The sequence below is a fragment of the Caretta caretta genome, chromosome 19, assembly GCF_965140235.1.
Source record: "Caretta caretta isolate rCarCar2 chromosome 19, rCarCar1.hap1, whole genome shotgun sequence".
Taxonomy (NCBI): Eukaryota; Metazoa; Chordata; order Testudines; family Cheloniidae; genus Caretta; species Caretta caretta.
The window spans coordinates 3,545,768-3,567,428 of NC_134224.1; the positions used below are offsets into that span (position 1 = coordinate 3,545,768).

The following is a 21,661-nucleotide window of genomic DNA, read 5'->3' on the forward strand; positions in this document are numbered from 1 at the left end:
CGCCCATCACCATGGTATCTGAGCGCCAGAGCAGCTGGAATAGTAACCAACATGTTGTCCAACTGCGCAGAATGATACAAAGGAGCAGAGCATGCTGCTCCTCGGAGCGGCATGGAGGCCTCAGTGAAACAAGGGGCAGAATGAGTAGCCACCTTCAACAGAGACTGTTTATCCCCGCTCCCCAGCCCCAGGACGGAAAGAAAGGGCTACAGAGGGTTTCCTGCAAAAGACAGGGTCATTCAAAGTCAGCTGAGTGGGCAGTGGGGACAGAGGGAGGATGGGCCCCGCTCAAGCTTTTAGCTTATGAAAAGCAGTTAGAGACGAGCAGACGAGGTGCGGTGAATGTTCTTCAGTGTTTTCACCCAATTCACTGGCCTGTGGCTGCACATGCCTTTGGGGTTCACTTTCTGCGAAGGCGCTAGGGAGACCGACAGTGGGAATTTATTACCATCATTCTTATTATCTGCATCGTGATAGCACCACAGTCCTAGAGCCCAAGGCCCCATGGTGCTAGGTGCTGTACAGACAGAACAAAGGGACAGTCCCTGCCCCCAGGGCACCATAATCTCAGCAATCTGTTGGCCTGTCTGCGGCTTAGTGATTTCTGGTCTCTAACTGGAGCCACCTGAAAGAGGCCAGATTTTCATAAAGCACCTGCCCTCCGAAAGTCAGGGCCCTTGCACAGGTCTCCAGCAGGGCCCCCAACAGCTGCCTCTGCGGGGATTTGAACCTATGGCGCCTCAGACTGTAGACAGTTTAAAGCTGGTGCTTAGACCAGTCAATCCCAGCGTGGCATAATATGGGCTTCTCGTCCCTGTGTGAATGCCTCTGCCTTTCTTTAATGGCTCCTCCCTTGGAGGATTTTTATCCTCGGCAGGGAATTTGGTGTCATCTCTGAAGGGACATACACACCCCGCCCCCGGACGGCACTGGGGTTTGTGTTAAGGTGGCTCCTGGTGGTGCCTTTGCATTTCTCGCCTGGCTGCTGATCAGCCTGTGACACACTGCTGCCGGCAGCGCTCATTGCTGTCGGAAGTGTGCAGTGCATGACGCTTTCCTGCTGCCGTGGAGGGGTCTATTTCCGTTCTCTCCAGCTGAGCAGCAGGAGCAGCCGCCTGAAAATCCCCCTTCACTTTCCCAAGGCTCCATCGGTGAGTGTCAGCTGTACGCTGAGGGTCTGGGGGTATTTGGAATGATGCAGGAGACAGGCTGGTGCCAAGGGCTGAAGCCACCTGCTTCCTCTGGGTGCTGGGATCAGGGTGGACAGCTTATGCCTGTTGCCACATGTGGATTCCTTCGAGGGGGGCTGTTTATTTCTCTCATCGTCATTAGCAGCTTTAAAAGGGATCTAAAAGCAACAGCACCTCCTCATCCTGCCCCCCACGCGGATGGCGCCAATGCCCCGGTTTGTGATCTCTGGGTGGGCGTGTGTGTGTGCTGACTGACTCTCTGATTTCATTCACAGGGGCCGTACTGCACAGGGAAGGGTTTTGCTCAGGTCCATTTTAGGGCTGAGACAGGCAACACCTTACGACACACACACAGAGCACAACCATTCCCCCCCGACCCCTATGTATAGCCAAGGGCTGGGCGTGCTATGATGCTGTCAGATTGTACAGGGCACTCTGCCATGGATGGGTATCCAGGCTAACTCTATAGCCACGTGGGGGTGTGCTGGGGCATTGAATCCAGCAGTCTCATAATCCCTGATCACATCTGTTCAGCTGCCCCCTCCCTCCCTCTGCATAGATTATCATGCACATTAAAAGCCTGTTCCCTTCCTCCTCTCCGGGTATCTCTTTCCCTTGCCTTTTCGCTAAGCTGCTCACAGAGCTGGCCAGTCCAGGGAACAGTGTGATTTGGGGAGAAGGAACCAGCAATTGCTTTTTGCAAGCTGAGGGAGGGAAGGGGAAGGACGTGGATCCCCTGCAGACATCCCACAAGGCAGGGCTTTAGGGGCCTTGGGATCCCTCTGTCTCTGTGACTCCCCCTCCGTCTCTGTGGCAGGATCATTCAGCACAGCTCTCTTCTGCGCCTCTGGGCACTATCCATCACATGCTACCAGCACAGCACATTGTGCTCTCTGATGCGGTGTGTACACACACACACACGTCTCTGCTTGCCATGGAAACCTTGCCATAGCAACCACGTTGGAATCAAAAATTAAACAGGCAGGGCAGGTGAGTGTGTGACCCCTTCCTGGTAGCCCATCAAATGGGCCTGATTCTCCTCTCCCTTAATCAGTCTTACACCAGTGTCGCTCTTTTGTCTTACACGGTGCTAATTCTGATTTACACCAGCGTGAATGGGAAAAGGATCAGGACTATCGTGCAGAGAGGGTCCAAACCTGCAGTAACTGCGGTAGGATGTAGGATGTGATACCCTCTTCCCTCTCCCTCGAGTCGACCTTTCCACGGGTGCAGAGCAGGTGCTTCCCAGTCAGAGCTCTCCACTCCCTTACCTCAGAGGGTACATTTGGCCCTTGCTTTGCACGGATGTCAGTGACCATGCTGGGGGACAGTAGACGAGATTCAGGCCTGTTGGGCCCCTGCTGTCATATGTACCCTCACCACATCCCTGGGCGGGAAGGAAGTTCAACGATCCCCAGTTTACAGATGGGAACTGAGGCCCGGCCAGACGACGGTACATCTACACGGGGAGACAAGCTCTGCAGCACGGCCGCAGCTGGCCTGGGTCAGCTGACTTGGGCTTGAGAGACAGGCTCCGGGGCTGAAAAATTGCTGCACAGAGTTTGGGCTGGGGCTGGAGCTGGGCTCTGAGACCCTCAACCCACACGGGGTCCTACAGCCCCAGCGCCAGCCTGACCGTCTACACAAAATTTTTAGCCCCTTAGCCTGAGCCAGCTGACCTGGGCCAGCTGCGGCCAAGTTGCAGGGCTTGTATCCCCCATAGACACACCTGAAGTGACTTGCCCAACATCACCTAGAAAGTCCGAACCCAGGTCTCCTGCATCCCAGAGTAGAGCTTTAAATGCTGGACTATTGCAGAGGGGAAAACGATTTTCTTTGTTGGCGGGGCGGTGGGGCAGAAATGCTCATTTTATTTGAAGGGAAACGTGTGGCTTTTAGCCCCTACCTATGATCTGCTAGGGGGACTATTATCCTGTCTCTAAATACCCAGACATTTAGATCTGTCATTCCCTCACTGAGACATGACAAAGATAAGCAAAAGATGCCATATTTGTGAGGCCTACTCAATATCAGTGATACTGACCAGGGCAGGACTAAGTGGGCAAAGCCTGCCCACTTATTTCTTACCCAGGATTCGTTCTTCCTTTGCTCATTCACCAACTTTTTAATGAAAAGAAAGGTCTGCCACGCTCTGTCTTCCTTTAAAACTGTGATCGCGGTCCCCTGGGTTTTCCTGCCGGTGAATTTCTTTCGCACTGTGATGAAGCTGGAAGATTGGATCCATCTCGTCTCAGAGCCCGAGTCAAAGTTTCAATGAATTTTTTTTTTTACTAGTTCCAGTTTGCAACTTGGTTTTGTAATGAGGAAACAGGTCTATTGGGGCTACTGGTTTTGGGAGGGCTATTGGCCCATTATTTAAAATCAAGCAGACCAATCGAAATCAGCAGAGACCTTATTAAAATAATCTAATGGGGTCCTATGGAATTGCATTTGGGAAGCTGAACACATTTTAAAGAAAGTCTTTAAAGGAAAGTGATTTTAATCCCATGATTATGTAGAATCATCTGTAGTTCTCACTTACAGATGGTAGCAGGGATGTATTTGTAAATTGTTTTATGTTTCCAGCACTTTTCTCCTGTATCAGACAGTTCTTTAAAAGACTTATCTCCTGCTTCCGACTGGTGCAGGAGAAGTATAGTCTTAGAAGATGCCTATTTAGGGAGATTAATCTAGACAGAATGTTGCTACATATCAGATCAGACATGTCCCTTTGCTTGGCGGAATCACACAAGTCATTTAAAGTGTCGCTGTCCTTTCAGCACTTTCATTTAGCAGAGAAGGAACCGGAATCCATCACTCAGTCGGGGGGGGGGGGGGAGGCACAGTCAGCTGGGGAATGATTAAATAAAGCCCCTCGTTAGGGCAAACAGGATTAAACCACTGACTCATTTAATAATGTGAAAACCTAATATCACATCTCAAGATTTCTATAGCATCAAATCCTTCCAAAGTCCCTCACAAACTGTTACATGCACAGAATTCACTTCATTTATTACTTACAAGCAGCCACCTCTGGGGTGGAACATGACAGCTGGGCAACAGCCCATAGTAATTCTACATTTCAGTATAGTACAGGAAGCTAAGGAAAGCGTGGATGGTGTTCTCACTGACTTCAATAGAGTTACTTGGATTGATACCAGTTGAAAATCTGACCCTGGGATTGGATGACAAACTATTGAGGATTTCCTCGGTTTACTAAAGTAGCCCAGAAACTCCTTGAAAGGAGCTGCTCTCTAGGGGAAGGCCACAAAAATGCAAAAGGAAAAGGGGAAAAAAACCCTCTTATGCCACAATCATTTTCAAACAATTCGGGATGCAGGATCTGAATGGAGCTTGGGCAAAGTTTTGCATCGGTTCTCATTTCCCCCGCTCTGTAACAGTGGGGCTGGATCCTCAGCGGGTGTCAATCGCCAGAGCCAACAGGGCAGTGCTAACGTGCACTAGTTGAGGATTGGGCCCAAGGTGGCCAGACCACTGAGGGTTCCTGACAAGAAATTAAGGTTTTTGTTCTGCCTGGCTCTGTTCCAACCTTCCTATATAAACCAGACTTCCCCTCATCCACTTGAGGAGCTCACCTTGCCACCAGGGGGAGTCAGAAATGGCCAGCTCCACTGCATCCCATAACACCACCGTAAGAAATAGTTCAGGAAGGTTTTAAACACTTTGGGGATCTTTTATTCTAATATTTGCTGGGCCAGAGTGTGAGTGCAGCACGTACCGGAGCCAAATGTTGGTGCACTGAGACAAGGCATCACACCACTATCATATCTCACTTTACCAGATCTTAATCAAACAGACCTTGCCAGGCCAAACTAGGGGCCCGATCCTGTTCTCATCAAAGTCCATGGGAAGGACTGTGTCCTATGTTACTGTGCTACAATACCCTATACATTGCTAGGGCTTATCATTCTATTCCCATTCCAGAAATTGGCCAGACCTAAAACCTGGGAGCCGAGCTTCTACAGTTTAGGACCCAGATCTGAAGTTTACATTTGTCCCCTAATGCTACCATAGGCCCAACCAAAATCCCACAAGCCCCCAGACTTCAGACTAGAAACCAAACATTACATCTTAGGCCATATCAACCTGTTTCCAACTTAGGGTACCATCCCATTCAAGACCAGACCAGATGCTCCTCTCTTTCCTCCCTGGTTTGTGCTTACATCAATCCCCTGGGTCTACTTCTCCTCTTAATCCTGCTGGTATTAATCTGGAGTAACTGTCCTGAAGTCAGTGGGGTTACTGCAGTGACAATGCAGAGCAGAATCAGGTCCTTTGAGCTCAGGAGAGTTAGAAGCTGGGGAACGGTAGAGCTGGGAGGCCAGGCTGACCCTGGGATCTCAGACCAAGATCCTTCCTTCACATCAGTTCTCTCTCTCTCTTCCCAGCCGGGAGGGTGGAATGATGTTTGCAGTGTGCCAGCCAGACGTCCCCCTGAATGCTCCATTCCATGAGGGCAAGCGGGACCCCACGCTGGGCACGGCCTTCCTCGCTGAACGGGAGCTCAGGCAGGACAAGAATTTCAACTTTGTGGCGGAAGTGTATGACAGCAACGAGAACTGGAGCCAGGTGGTGATTGGGACCCGGATGGAAGGGGGCTCCGGCCAGATAGAAAACACAGCCAATAATCTGGTGTTCTTAGTGCAGAGACAGACAGCTCAGGGCAGGCTTAGGGATGCTCCCCGAGGGCTGAAGTCAGACAAGCTGGGACTCTCCGAGGAGGACGTGCGCAGCCCCCACAAGGGAGCCGAGCTCAGTGGTGCCGAGAAGGAGAAAGCGGCTACCGAGGACATGGCCAAAGAGTGTGGCAAATGGGCTGGCTCCCCCTTAGAGGACAATGGCTATGCCAGCAGCTCCCTCAGCATCGACAGCCCCGACAGTATCACTGGCAATGCCTGGGAGGCCCCCGCTGCCACCACCAAAGACCCGAGGAACCAGCCAGCGCTTCAGGTGCCCGACGCTGATTTCGAAAACTCCTCCAACTTGGACACGGTCTTCCCGGTGCTGGCCGAGGCCTTCCAGAACCTCCAGGACAAGATGAGATACAAGGAGCGGGAGAAGGAGAAACACCACATCCACCTGGTGATGTATCGGCGCCTGGCCCTGCTGCGTTGGATCCGCAGCCTCCAGCAGAAAGTGGTGGACCAGCAGAACCGGCTGCAGGAGAGCTTCGACACCATCCTGGACAACCGCAAAGAGCTCCTCCGATACATCCAGCAGGGCATGGTGCGTCCCAAAGCACCGGCTCACGCTGGCCTGTGAAAGAGGCTCATTCCCCATCTGTCACAGTTAGATCTGCCCACCCCCGCCCCCCGCAACCCTTACCCGGCTCTAACCAGTTGTTTCGTCTGAGCACAGCATCCAGGATTGGGCCCCACCGAGCTTTGCAGTCAGCTCCCAGGTTCTGCACGGGAGGCGGGCATGAGATGCTCTTGCCTTGTGCACCCAAGGATTTAGTGAAGCGTGAGGACACCCGACCTGACGAATGCCACATGGTATTTATGAGCGGGAACAACGTAGCTAGAAGCATGTTCCCGTCCATTTCCATGCATGGCTCTCGCTGAGAGCACAAGTGAAAAGTCCAAAATGTGCCCCAGCTAGTGGTTGAGAAGTCAGGGAACGGGAGGGGCTGGTGCCATTTGAAATGAGCCTGATTAACCCTTTCTCAGCCCAACCCCCTCCCCCGCCCCACCATGCTGCATATTCCTTTAGCACAAACAATTAACCCTTCGCCAGCTGATTAGCAGCCAGGATTCACCAATGTTCCCAGGACCCCAGTCTCACTGGAGATCTCACCTGAGACCTGGGGTCACTAGTGAATTGGCACAGGCCAGTCAGCAAGCTAGTACCTGATTAGTTAGCAAGAGGGTTATTTCTGGGTGGAATGTTCCATCATAACAATACCCCTAAGGACGGTCTACTACTGTCAGTCTACTGACCACTCTTAGCATCCATCCCACCTCCTTATCTCTCTCTCTGTCCATCACAGCTGAGCTGCCTACTCAGAGGTCCACTGAGTGCCCAGAGGCTCTCAAATTTCACCCTAAATCCATGACCATTTAGTCCCACTGTGCTTCGAAAGTGAACAGCTCATCAGCAATGTCATAGCCTGGCTCCTCTCAAAGGCCTGGGTCTCCCCAACTGGCTCTGCAATGCCTCCTCTAATCTCTTTCTCCTCCTCCCCCTGCAACAACCTCTTCCCCCCAGCTTCGCTATGTGTGACTGCTCCCCCTCTGGACCGGCCAGCACAGCTTCAGCCGCTCTCTGCATTGGCTGGATAGCCGTTCGTCAGGGTCCCCTCTGCAGACAGCTCCCCTGGCTGCTGCTACCGCTGTGGCTTTCCCATGCCCATGCTCACCCTGCCTGCCTCTTCCAAAGAGTGTTCTCTAGACCCAGCCTGTTGGGTCTGTTGGTTACTACAGCTCTGAATGGGGCACAATTCTCTTCACAATCCAGCTTTGCTGAGGCTCATGATCTGATACTGATCTTTGAAACTCTCCCTGTAATTCTTTGAATTAACATTTTAAATAAGGAATCCTATTCACCATGGCTCTGCAACATTAGGAAGGTTTGGAATTGGCCCCCAAGTACGTCTTTAGCTTGGAGTGTGAATCTAGACATGAAAATTGCCATTAAAATCAGAGATGGGAGAACTCCACGGGCCATTGTTAGAATCCACTGGAAAACTGTGACTTCTGCACTGAGATCTGAATTCACAGCTTTTAGGTTGAAGGTTTCATTTGGGTTTTGGCCTTCAGAGTTTTCCCTCCTCTGGTTGTTCTAGAAGCCACGATAAGAACTGCTGGAAAAAGAGAATCTTTATTCATAGATTTAATGGCCAGAAGGGACCATTGTAATCATCCAGTTCTAGTCTGACCTGATGAATTGCAGGTGTCAAAGGTGCTGTGCAGTCAGGTTATTGTTTGCATTGCACAGGCTGCCAGTTTCTTAGGGAACTTTTTACCCCATCTCTGTACCATCTACTACATCTCCCATGAAAAACAACACTTAAAATGAAGGGGAAAAGGTGTTTGAAAGAGCCCAAATCAAACCTTGAACCATGAAGCTCATGGAAACACTAACCCTCTGCTGGATTTTCCCTTCTCTAGCTTAGATCGTAGGGCCTGCATTGGAGAGTTGAGATGCCAGATCAGGCTGTTCTGTTGGTGGAACATATAATTGCAAGTGGTGTATGCTGCTCCCACATGTTCGCTGCTGCGACGGGAATGAGCTCCCGACTATTGTGTGTGTCTTGCGTTGACAGCCAATGCCTTGTGAGAAACAGATTGTACGTGTCCAGCAAGCTCTGTAGGAATCGATGGGTTGCATATGCTTGGGGATTGTAATCTGCAGCAGTGTGTGATGTGCTCTGAGTGTAAAAGTCCATCTGGTGACAAAGGCCCTTAGTGCAGCAAAGCATTTCAACCCATGCTTGAGTTCCTCCCTATTTGGCAATGCACGTAAGCCCATGCTTACTTTAAGCACGTGCTCAGACTGTAAAGGCCATCTGACCTCCTTCACAGCACGGCCAGATAATTTCATCCAGGGATTCCTGCAATAAGCCCGGAACTTCTGTTTGAGCTAGAGTGTGCCTTTTAGAAAGATGTCCAGTCTTGACTTAAAGGCTTAATTCCCACTGATGTCTAGTTACGCATGAGCTTAACTGCTTTGCTGACTTGAGATGGGCTAGTGAATTGGGGTCGAAGAGAGAGACTCATACTACTAAGAACTGACCTCAAAATGCTTTAAAATAGGGTCAAGTTTCATTTAACTCTAATATTTTTTTCAGATTCAGTATTACAATATATTGATTTAGATTTTTTTATTACACGTACACACACACACACACATCCCACATACCCCTATCTACCTACAGTATATATTTAAAAACTAGGTGCCAAATCAGAAAAATCCCCTAGTAATAACCTCTCTCACAGCCGTGCTGTTCATGTTCTATTAATTTATTGTTGTAAAGCAAAGAGTAACTTTTCTAATCCATTTTTCCAATGAGAAATGCACATACAGAGTATAAGAAATATGAGAGAGATTAAAAAGAGACCATTGTGTTTATTTGGTATATTTTCTTAAAAGTGAATTTGCTCCATATTCTTATTATTCTATTTATTGTACTGTTCTAGGGGAGGCCGTGTGGTTTAGTGGCAAGAGCAGAGGCCTAGGAAGTCAAGAGACCTGGATTCTGTTCCCACCCCTGCCACTGACCTGCTGGGTGACATTGGGCGTGTCACTTCACCTCTCTGTGCCTCAGTTTCCCCATCTGCAAAATGGGAGTTATGGTACTTAACTTAACAGAGTGCTCTGAGATGGACAGATAGATGAAAATTAACTATGTATTATTATTATTAGATTATATTCCATGCTCTCTGCACCTTCACAAAGCTGCCGTTGATACCTGCAATAACTTCCATTTTGCACCACGTTTCTTCATATCTTCCAGTAAGCGGAAGCGAGGATACGGTCCCATAGCCCTTTCGTGTGTAGTTCCAGGAAAGTCAATGAGACTAGGCACGTGACTAAGGCTTACTCGTGGGAGAAGGGGTTGTAGCATTCAAAGCTCTGATGCTGATCCTGCAATCTTGATGCATATTTAGACTGTAAGCTCCGCCTTCTTGTTAGATAGCTCTTCTGCACCTAACACAACAAGGCCCCAATTCTTGACTGGGACCTCTAGGTGCTACCACAATTTCAACTAATAATAACTGAGTCAGTGGGGACTGCAGGGTCAGGTCCTGTAGAGAGCAGGGAAACCCCATTGCTGTAATAATGAAACACCTGTAGCCTGAGTTTTGACCCTGAAAGGATGGAAAAGATGAGCTAAAATGGGCGATTTTCTTTAAGAATCAGTTTTTAAAGAGGCAGCATTCAAAATGCAAGAAAGTGACCAAATCTTGTCCTGGCAGCAGAGAAGAAAACCTGCAACAGATTTCTTGCCATCTGCATCCCGGCCAGGAGGACTCCAGCCTCTTTGTGAGGAGAAATACCTTGCTCCTCAAAGGGCATGACTGCTTTCATGTTTGCTTCTATTCTAGGGCCTGCTGGCTGTTGTCTGTATCACTGACATGCTAGATCATGAATTATTATACATATTAATAAAGTTTGGAGATAAAAAACACATCCCACAAAGTACTCCTTTAATACTCTTCAACAGCTGGCTATCGTACTGTGCATGATATTTTCATCCTGATCCTGTTGCATGAGGGTTAGAACACCAGGGGCCTGCTTTTACCTCACTGGTAGAACTGACAGAAGGCAATATACATTGTTGCAACAGAGGTTCCAGCCTTCACCTGCGTTTGGTTCACGTGTGTGGAGACAGAGCTGTACGAAAGAGCATCTTGAGAGCTACCAGTGGGAAGTGAGTATATGGCACTGGGTACTGGAGTGGTGCTGCAGTGGTAGCATATTGACTTTGGACTAGAGGAGAATCAAGGTCACAACTTGAGGGTAGAACTGATGTAGAGGGTGTCATGTGCTCAGCACCATGCCTCTCTCCAGAAGGACCTCCTTCTGGTCCATGCTCAGAGCACCATCAGTGGGCAGCCTTGTAACCTTCTCCTCCAGCCCAGGCTGTGACATGGGGCTCTTGATGGCTTAGATAAAATCAGAGCCAACCCTAGTCAATACGGGTCCAATAAATATGGATATTGCCCTCAGCCTCTGCCAATATCCATTCATTATCCCCATTTCACAAATGACAAACTGATGCCTTGAGACATGAAATGACTTATACCCAAACTCACGTACAGGGTCGATGGCCGATCCAGGAAGAGAAGCCAAAAGTCCTGACTTAAAATCCCCTCCTCTAACACTAGACCATGATCCCTTTCACTTGGGTTTCTGGTGAGGACGGTTCTCCTTAGCTCCTTCCATGGCCCCACAACAGGGTCTGTTCCCTGCCCCAGCCCTGCTCACTGTTAAGTATGGGCTGGCTTTAGAGCCCTTGAGGTTCCTGACTGAACTGGTGTTGTAGAGCTCAGCACCCCCACCCACCCCCCCGGTGCTTCCATAATACCCCATAAATAGTGCCCGAGATTCACCGACTCCCTGGCGTTTATGCATCAATTTCACTCACCTTGCCTGCTGGTGGCTCATTTCAGGGCAGTTGCTGCTTTCCTTTCTCTAGCCCCCACCCAAGGCAGGCTAGGAAAACACCCAAAAAGGCACTGGCTGTCATGTTCAATTGCGTAAACTGCAGGACAAAACATGGCAAGCAGAGAGCAGAGCATGACAGAGAGTGAATAAAGCTTGCCCCGTCAGATCAGCTTATCATAGCCGATTACAGATAGCAGGAGCTACTGTCCCAGAAACCTCAAGTTTCATGACTCATGTCAGGAAATTAACAGACGGGTTTTCAAGCAGGAGTGAGAGTTGGGCCCTGTGACAACGTGGCACATCTCACGTGGCAGCATGGTATATGACCTGAAAAGGTGTGGCCATGCAACAATGTGGCGCATGTCATGTGACAGCATGGCACATGACCTGAGATGGTCCAGCTATGAGACAATGCGGCCCAGGTCACGTGACAACATGGTACGGTACCTGAGATGGGCCAATCACACCAGAACGTAGCATATGATCTGAGAAAGTCTGGCTGTGTTATGGCATTTGCACGTGGTCAGATGGAGTCCAAGCAGGGACATGAACTGATTCAGGCTGAGGCCTTGTCTGCACGGGAGATCCGCCCTGGTGTCAGACTTCGATACCTGTCCAGTGCTGTAGGTGCATCACTGCAAACCCTCCTGCTTGCAACTGGGATGAGCTGCACCTGGGGCTCACCTTGTGTACACCAAGGGGTTCAGCTGTTGCAGCTGGCTGGTGGCTGCCGGTCAAAATGCCTGGAATGGAGGCCAGTGCAGACAAGGTTTCACACTCCCTGAAGGCCAGTGTCCTTTTGGAGGAACCATTTTGCATTGCATCTCCCAGATGGGACATGAGCCCGTCGGACACGTCAACAGCAACGGTTTCCCACCTCCTGAAGACAAAAGCTGCCGCAGGGTTAGGCGCAAGATGATTAAAAAGCCAGCATTATCCAGCTGAACGGCTCACAGGGCTGACAGTGGGATAGAGGGTCTTCTATCAACAGGGACCTGCTCTGCACCCAGGCCATCTGACACATGTTCGGGAATCTCTTTGAAAATCAATTGGTTGATCTTGATTCATTTCTAGAAGACAAGGGTCCATGTTACAAAACCACCACAATATTTGCCCCACTGACCATCGGCAAATTCAGAAGAGAAACCAAGGCCTGGCTCCATCTGGGGCTGAGCTCACCACTAGGCAGAGTCATTCTGAGTCAGCATGGGGGAAGCTGATGTTGCTGATGCTTGGTCTATATCTACTCTGTGGCTGAAAAGGTGGAGTTCAGCCTCCAGGGCTGGTACAATAGCAATACCAACCGGCCAAAAAGCAGACATGGGGCTAAACCAGAAGCTCAGGATCCCCGCCCCATGCCCCCAAAGTAGCACTTCAGACTTTCCAGGTATATCTCTGACACGAAGGCCAGCAATCAGTCTGCCTCCCTCTCTGTTCATTTACCTAACTGGCCTTACCATCAGCTGGTGCAAAACAGAACTATAAACACCTGCACAGAAAGGCCCAGAGTTGTAAGAATTCCTCTCTGTGATCCTCCGCACTTTGCACGTACAATTGTGCGCACACAGTCCCCGCAAGGGCATGTGCAGAGCGCCAGCTGGACTGACGTCACAGACGCGGTGACGCTTGTAAAATACTGGCGGCCATTTAACTTTTAAAAATCCAAGACAGAGGCTGCTCCCCACCTCCCAAGCGTGAACAAAATGGAGCCGGTGCTAACGTCTGTGCTGTTCCCGTGATCTTGTGTGGTTGCGTTATTTACCATCCTCCTAAACCAGGGTGACTGGATTCCCTGAGCTCCCCGGTCCCACCTGCCCTGCAGCTGTTGGTTAATAAGGAAAGATGGGATGTTTGCTACAGGCAGATGGGTGGCAGATAAAACACCTGAGTATTGACCTAAAGGTGACTTTGCCTGGGGCACTGCAGAGATTAAATAGAGATAAAAAGGGAAGCCATACCAGGCCTTCGAACCTTCCGTCACCTTTCCCCCCTCTCCTTTGCAGCCCCGACAACCTGTGGGAATTCAAAGCTGCCGTGGCCCCTTTTAAAAACAATGCGCACACACAAACCTAGGCTCTGTTTGGGACCTAGGGACGGGTGTCTCAGGCGGGGTGGCTTTGGTTTTATTCACCGCTTGGTGGGAGCTCTCCGGAATTTTGTCCCTCAACATCTGCCATTTTATTAGGAATTGTGTGTGCTCTAACTTTATTTGTCTAAGGAAGGAACATTTTCCATTTTGGCTTGAGCTCTAATTCCAAGCCTGCCTGCCTGCCTGTGGCACATTCATTCAGACAGGGGCTCTGCAGGATTAAGAGAACATTAGACCCTGGGCTGTCTGCTGTCCTGACCCGCAGAGAGAGCGAGTGATTCTCTGTTTATCTTGGTCGAGTGTTTTATATAAATAATTATTTCCAAGGTAAATATTGTGAAAATCCAGATTATTTGCTCAAGAAATGAAGGAATAACTCAGGGAGCAGATCAAAGGGGTAGATCTGCTCCGTAAACAAGAGGCTTCCTTCTCGGTTATTGTGAAGTTCCCTCTGCTTACGCCCTTAGTGCTGTCTTTTAGAGAGCCAGTTTTGATTTGCAAAATCAACCTCATACTGAATTTCCAGCCTCCTCTAAATACCCAAACAAGATTTGCAAATTAATGAAAACCCCTCCCAACTGCAGGGGGGGAAAAGCCTGACTGCATGCCAACTTCAGAGTCCACCAGGGCTCCTTTACTATTTCCAAGACACTCAGATCTAGGAAGATTATAACTTTGCAAAACAAATTCCCTTCATGCCTGTTTTTACAATCGGTGGCCTCCATTATCAACCACACCCAGCCTGCTCTTTTCAGCCTCCCACTGTCCCTGTCTCTCTAAGATGACTATCATTGCTGCCTTTGCACTATCGCTAACCTTTGATCTGCAGGGCAGGCCAGTGACCTCCCTTCTTTCACTGGCCAACATCAATTTTGCTCCCAGCAGGATAGATACAGCAGGCAGAGGGCCAGAACCTCACCTGGTATAAAGGGGAGCTGATTGACACCAGCTGAGGATCTGGTCCAGTGCTTTGTCTGTCTGCCATTGTCCGTGGAGAGGCAATGAACCCAGCGAGGTCTCCTTGCCATGCCCGGGTATGGGATTGCATTCCCCATCTCCCTTGCACTGCTCATGCATTTGAGGCCTGCTGTTTAGAATCGCCTCCATGGTGGGGTTTTTAGTTCATTTTTTCTTTTTAAATCACACGCTGTTTCCCAGCAAACGTAACCCCAGCTGATGCAAGTCTGACTTGCGCTGCAGGCACTGGAAAATAAATACAAAAGGGAGAGGGAGGATGGTCCTGTAGTTAGGGGTCTTGGGTTCAAATCTCTGTTCCACCGCAGACTCCTTCAGTCATTTTGTTTCTGTGTGTCTCAGTTTCCCAGCTATAAAATGGGGATCGTTGCCCTGTCCCACGTCGCAGCAGTGTTCTGAGGGGGAACACACAGAAGATTGTGGGGGACTCGGATACTCCACCGTCAGGGGCCATGTAAGTACCATGGAGAGACGAGACACAATGAAGAGGTAGTGGACAAATGTGATGCTGAACTTGGGAATGACCAACCTGCAAGGAGACCTGCCTTTCTTCCCCGCCACCCCCCCCAAATTCTTTTAACAAGTGTTCTGGCCCAATCCCACCAGCATTCGGCACGGGGAAGGATCGCAGGGTTGGTCCCTTCGTGATGAAACATAAAGGTGATGATCCGTTAAATATTAACTTAAATATTTAAGTTATATTGCCTTTCATGGCAAAAGGTTCTCAAAGCTTTACACACTATGGGCCTGAGTCTGATCTTGCATATGTTTGGCCATTGACTTTTGCAGAGGTGCTCCTTGTTTAGGGTCTGATCCAAAGTCCATTGCAGTTAATGGGGTTTGAATGTGCATTAGTGTAAGTGGTATTGTCAGGAGCCCTTGAAAGCCCCCAGGGCTCAGAAATGTGGCACTGTTCCCTGTACTTTGTAATGTCCTGGGTAGGCAAGGGGTGGGGCAGTCTGTGTGAGCAGTTTGTCACCCGCGGTAGTGCCCTGTTGCTTATTTAAGCAAGGCCTTTAGCCAGCAATTCCCTTTGCCCTCCAATTTAGGCCCAAACGCACATGGTTTATGTTTCAGAGGGGTTGAGAACCCCCCAACCCAGCCGACGTCCATGGGAGCCGCAGCTCAATATCAGGGATGCCGGCACCTGTCCACTGACACCCACCAAATTCATTTCACCCCCCAGGGATCAAAGGCTCACGGCCCTGGGCCACGCTGGGTGGATTCTGAGCAGCCCTCTGGAGGTGAAAGGCTCCGGCACCGGATGATCCCCAGACCCAGGGATTTTCCCTTCCTGAGGCGACCACGGGACTCACAGCTCCCACTCTGGCGAGGGAGCCAGTGAACCTAACTAGGGCCGGCAAACAAGTCACCCTGCAAGATGAGCTCATCCCCTTCCAGGCTCCATGTGTGCCTCCCTGCTAGACACACCTGCAGCAGCTTGGGAGGTCTCTGGAGGATGCCAAAGCAGAGAGAGGGGCTCTCTTTGTGCCTGGTGCCCCAGGCAGGGCTCAGCCGTCCTGCCTCAGGGCACCTGGACAGTGGAGTTAAGAGCCCTTTGTATGCAGCCCTCCCCTTATCCTTCCATGAGCTGTGTCGATCTTGCAGCCCCCTTCCCTGGACGGCAGAAATCACACCCACTCGGGAGGACGGCTGCACTGCCGCTTGTACTCCAGGCTGAACCTGGGCTCCAAGCTGACGTGGGGGTTTCAAACCAAAAAGCATGGATGTTGTTAGTGCTCAGTGCTGCAGCATGGGAGAGCAGGTACAAGGAGCCTTCCACCCCTTTGCGTACCCTTGCCAGGCATCAAACCTGCCCTCCTCCCAGGGTGAGGGTCACCCCTGTGCAGGGGAACAGCACAAGGCAGCACAGGGCCACGTCAGTCCCGCATCAGCCCACACAAGGATCGGGGACTTTTCATCAAAGCCAAAACATTTTTCAAAGACTCATCAGTTTCTGTAGTCCAGGGGCTGGCTGGTCACCTCGGATAAGAGAGAGCGAGAGTGGGGAGCATCCTGCTTTGAAACCTGAGATTTTCGATCTGGAACTAGCCACTCTGCAAAAACGTTGGGAAGGGTTTGGGTTTGTTCCAGTGCGAAATGAAAACAAATTTCGTCACCGCCCAAGCTGCCGTGAAGCAGAATGGTCTCCCTGCAGTCAGCTCTACATTAATGATTAAGAAGCAGTTTCTACTCGCTGTCTCCTGGCAAGAGAAAATGCTTCTTACCCAATCCAGATTCATTCTCATACAGCCCTGGGCTAGGCATGATTGACCCTTGTGGAGAGTTCAAGGGCCAGAACCGGAGACAGCCCATGAGTGCCTGGACTCCAGACAGCTACGGCTCAGAACTTTTCACATCCTGGTGGCTTGCTGCACTATTCTTGCAATGTTCTCACTGCAGGCAGTACAGATTTTGCCGGCTGTAGGACTTGTCTGAGCTGCATTTCTGGGAGAACCTGCAACCAAAGGCACTTAATGTTCTTGCTGCCCTAAACCAATATGTTGCCCAAGGGTCCTGATATTTCCTTCGTGTCATAGCAACCGGGAGGTTCGTCAGAGCTGAGATTGCCCCTTGTGGGATGGCGCCACCTTGTGGTCAGCGCATATATCTAAGAGGAAGCAGCAAGCGCTCGAGAGAGTTGCAGAGACAGACGGTTGAGGGGTTCTCTGGGCCATGCCAAACTGGGTATCATTTATTATGGTGCCGCATTGTTAAATTAAAGCATTCATCTGAAACTGGAAGCTTTGTGATTCCTTGAGCCTTCTACACCCCGTTTGCCTGACTGAGAGCAATAAGGAGTTTTCTTAAAAGATCAACCACTCTGCTGCACCGGGTTTGGTTTTATCTGTGGAATGATGAATGATACACCAGGGGCAATCAAACTAAATGGCAGACCCTCTGCAGAAGCGTCTTGGCATCATGCATGTTTCATGAGGAACCGTCTATGAGATGAACAAGAAACCTGTTCTGGTGTTGCGAGCTGCGCCCATGTAAGACTCGGATCTTTTAAGGCAATCCTGCAACCTGACAGCGCCCGTGCATCTCATTTGGTGATGGTGACCTCTGGTAAAGTTAAACAGAAACAAAAAAGCCCTCTGAGCAATTTTGTGCCAGCCAAGGCAGACACGAGGCTGACATTTCAGCTTATTAGGGTTGCAAATATTGTGTTCGTGATTCAAGCAAAATAGCTCAGCCCTCTTGCTATCCCAGCATGCCATGGCTGGAACAGGACTCATCATGATTTACATTTTTCAGGCTCTGGTTCTCACTCCCCTCTATCTTGTATTGGCTTTAGACCCATTGTGGTAGCTGTATAAAAACACAATCACCTCTGCCTGAAGCCGAAAAGGAAAATCCCAGAAGCTGCTGCGAGCAATACAGAACAGAGAGCAGGTTGCAGGCAGATTGTGGGAATATCAGCATCTCGTTCCATATTTGCCATGCCTGTGTTCCTAAAATGTCAGGCCATGGTTTGAAAGTGTCAGTTCACAGTCAGGAAACATGGCACATTTTCAGAACGCCTCTAAACGTAGACACTCATATGCCAACATATACACATGCCCCTGACACACACGATCACTCAAGTCACACTTAAAAGGCACACACCAAACATAGAGAAGTGACATGGGCACATACAGAGTGCATGCACCCACGGTGCTTGTGCACAAACATGTCACTTCATGTGTGTATATATGCACAGATCTACATGTACTCTCCTTTCCAAGGACAGATCCCACACGTATACAAATACACACGTGCGTAGGTTGCACTCTCACTCACACTCACACACACACACACACACACAGCTGACATTGCTATTCCTTGGCTCCCTAATTTTGAGGTTTCTTTTCTGAAACTGCTTCCCTCTTGTCTCTTTTTCAGCAGCACCATGATGGGCAAGATACCGAGTGTTTAACTGTGCCATACTATCTGATGAAAACACAGTTTGATACTGCCTTCTTTAACGATTCCCTTTGAAATGTAGTTACTTCCACACATCTTCCTTCAGGGTAGAATATTAAGCAAGAGCAACTCGGCTGGAAATTCAGATTGTTTTCGTGTCTGTTTTCATTTACATTTTAATGATAGAGAAATCTTATAAATTGGGCTGTTTGCCGCACGGCTCCTTGGGAGAAAAGAAAAGCAGCAGCCCAGCCCCTCCCCTGCACAAACTCCTGTAGGTGTGGAGGATTTTCCATTCACTTTTTGGGTCGAGAAGGGTCGGGAAATTGTGTGTGTCCCCTTTATGATTTCTTAAAATGGATGGAACGTGCAGATGTCAGATCCGCAGGGGCTGCAAACAGATGGTGTCTCACTGAGGTCAAAGGAGCTAGGTTGAATTACACCGGCTAAGGATGTGGCCATAATTTTTTGTTTTGTTTTTGATGGAAATAAGAATATAAATAAAGAATTTGGCCAGAATTAGTGACATTCCTCCCCTATTGTTTAGGCAGAGCAGCTGGAGTGGTTACTATTATTTCTATGACAGTAGCAGCTAGAGACTCCACTGTGCTAGGCGCTGCACAAACATATAGGAAGAGTCAGCTCCAGCTCTGAAGAGCTTGGGAGAAGACACAGTCACAGAGAGATGAACTGACTTGGCTCAGGTGGTCACACAGAACTAGGGACTGCATGCAGGGTCTCCTGACACAATTCGGTGCCCCATCCACTGAGCCACACTGCCTCTCCATGCCTTGGTGTTTGGGGTGGCTACATGATCAGTGATTCCCCCCCATGCTAATTGTATCAATAATACTTTTGGAGTGTTATTACTACGGGCACTGTTAAGGTGCCCATCTCCATGGTATCTGGTTTAGCACAGATCTGAGGACTCTGGAAGCACCGTTGGATCCCAACCCAGCTCCTCAAATCTAAGTCTCTTTGAATGTTTTATCTTAGGAGAAGCGGCAGATTCCAACCCCTGGATCCAAAGCCAGCCCCCTGGGCTGGTACCATGGTAGATCCAAACCTAGAAGTGACCCCCTCCCTAAAAATTTCTGGTTCAAAGTTCTCATGTGGCCAGAATCTTGCGATAATACTTTTGGCTCAAGGTGGTGAAAGAGAGAGAGAAAGAGAGAACACTTTAATCAACAGCACCATTCTCTGCTCCCCCTTCGGAGGACGACCTAGGGTGTTTAATCGCAGGGAACATATCTATACAATCAGTGCAAGCATATTCATTCCACTCAGCTCCTTGGAAGGACTGCATTTATTGCTATCATTTGCAAAGTGTCCTTAAGCTGAGACTGGAGGGGGATTCAGTTCCTGTTGCTGCAAAGCAACTTAGATTTGACTGCAAATTGCAGCCGGACTTTTGCTTGTGCCTAAACAAAGCAGACCAGGCGTGGGTTCTCCTAAGGTGTCCATCAGTGGCCACTAAGGGTTCCCCTTTCTTGGTTCCTACTCTTGAGACAAGCGGAGGAGCCTCAACTCCCCTGCGGTCCAGGGACCTGTGGGTGCCCAGCACTTTTAAGATTCTGGCCCCTGTTCTTTAGGCTGGATACAGGAATCCAGATCTTCGAGAAAACAGCTAGGAATAAAGATCACTAGAAAAGAAGCAATAAAACTCTCGGTTATTCTTTTGTCATCAAGGCTGACGGAGCTGCAAAGAGTGCCTCAAGGCCCGTTGTACATCACTGTTTCCTAGCACAGTATCTGTGTGCTGCGGTAGCTGCCTGGCTGGAGGGAATGCCTCCATGGCTTTAAGATCCAAGTTGAAGTACCTAGACCCCTGGAACAAGAGGTTCAGCTCCCAGCAGAGTCCAAGGCTGCACTTCATTCCGCCCAGGGGATAATCATCTGAGTCCCACGCAGTTTCCTATGAATGAGTGTTTCAGCTGGTATCTTAAAGACAGTGGCTCTCCATGAACATTCAAGAGAACAACACTTGGTGAATTACACCTCCAAATTTGGTGCAATCATTACCAGGCTAATTAGAAAAATCTCATGGCACCTTCTGGTAGGAATGGAGAGATTAGCCCGATATCCTTATCCAGAACGTCCCTAGCTCCCTCCACTGGTACTAAACTCTCTGTGGGATGATTGGCTGTGCCCTCCGCCCCAGAGCTGGCTGCATCAGGATGCTGGTGCTTTAGCTAGTTTGCAAAGTGCATTGGGATCCTTCAGTAAGACAGAACATAGCATTGTTGCTATCACTATTGAGACCCCATATTACACCATGAAATGCTGTAACACAAAACTACAGTGAAAGTGGCCTTGCAAACTTTGGAACCAGAGAACAGTACAGAGTCCCCCCAGGGAACTCAGCAGGGATCGCCCCAACCCTTCCCCTTTGGTTTGCAGCGGTTTGCACTGCTGTTATTTTCTGAATGTGTTTGTTTTACCTGCTTCTGGCAGGCACCCCGGGGATTCATTCATGTACATTTCCGATCTATCCTCCTAGCTGTCCTGGCTACCCAGCCCCCTCTAGGGGCAGTATGGTTTGCAACGCACATTCCAGGGTTGGAATTTGGCTGCTGAACTTTGTATGCCCCTGTTGCGACATTTGTACTAATGTAATACCAGGCCAGGAGTCTTGGCCATTACACAAGTCCCTTTCTTTCTTTGACACAGTGGTGGGACAGCCTCAGAAGGTTCCAGATCTGGGTTCGATTTGGATCAGCACTCCAAGGTTTGGTTGCTGATCTGAACTTCCGGGGCCAAACTCAAACCTGATGTATGTGAGGGCAGCCCCACTGATTGCAAAACCCGGCTGAGCGTGTCACAAAATCAGCATTCTAGAGGTACACTGACCTCCTCAACCCTGGATGAAAATGCAACAAAAGCAGCCTCTGTCACAGTGATTTGCCTGGTCTAGGCTAGAACCTGGAAGTGCAAAAGGAGCCATGGACCTGGAGACAAAGTGGTTCAGACTACAAAGCTGGGTGAAGGTCAAGGATTGGGTGGGAGCCACATTATTTTTTTTATCTACAGGTGGATTCAAACCAAATGCCAGCTCTAAACATCCCCCAACTGTGGCCACGTTGAAATCCTGGATCTGTATTTTCCTTCTTGGGCTAATCTCTAAATTTCTCCAGTCTCGTCCTAATTACACTTCCAGATGGAAGGAGCAGGGAGGGAGAGAGCAGCTTCCACTTCTTACCCGTGTCTGAAGTCACATTTTTGCATTAGAGCAGAAATTAGATGGCGAAAGAGGGAGAAGAAAATGTAAAAACCCACGAGGGCTCTGATCATTTTCTTTTGCCTTTAAAAAGTCTAGTTACATAACCCAGTTCCAGTCCTAGGTTGGAAGTGATGATATCCATATTCTTCA

The 21,661-nt window shown here is 49.4% G+C and overlaps 1 protein-coding gene across 4 annotated transcripts in view; it reads left to right on the forward strand.

Moving 5' to 3' along the window:
* Nucleotides 1-982: 982 nt before the first annotated feature.
* The window catches only part of C19H1orf216 (chromosome 19 C1orf216 homolog), an 88,743-nt gene continuing 68,064 nt past the window's right edge, over nucleotides 983-21,661 (forward strand). For 2 of the 4 annotated variants that reach the window (XM_075121287.1, XM_075121286.1), the window contains exons 1-3: nucleotides 983-1,151; nucleotides 5,600-6,437; nucleotides 14,728-14,839. In XM_075121287.1, coding sequence (XP_074977388.1) covers nucleotides 5,613-6,437; nucleotides 14,728-14,784 — 882 coding nt within the window. In that variant the 5' untranslated portion in view covers nucleotides 983-1,151; nucleotides 5,600-5,612 and the 3' untranslated portion in view covers nucleotides 14,785-14,839. Of the gene's footprint in view, nucleotides 1,152-5,599; nucleotides 6,438-9,349; nucleotides 10,344-14,727; nucleotides 14,840-15,571; nucleotides 15,850-21,661 lie in introns of those variants that run through there. The other 2 variants (XM_075121288.1, XM_048825661.2) reach the window with 2 other exon arrangements.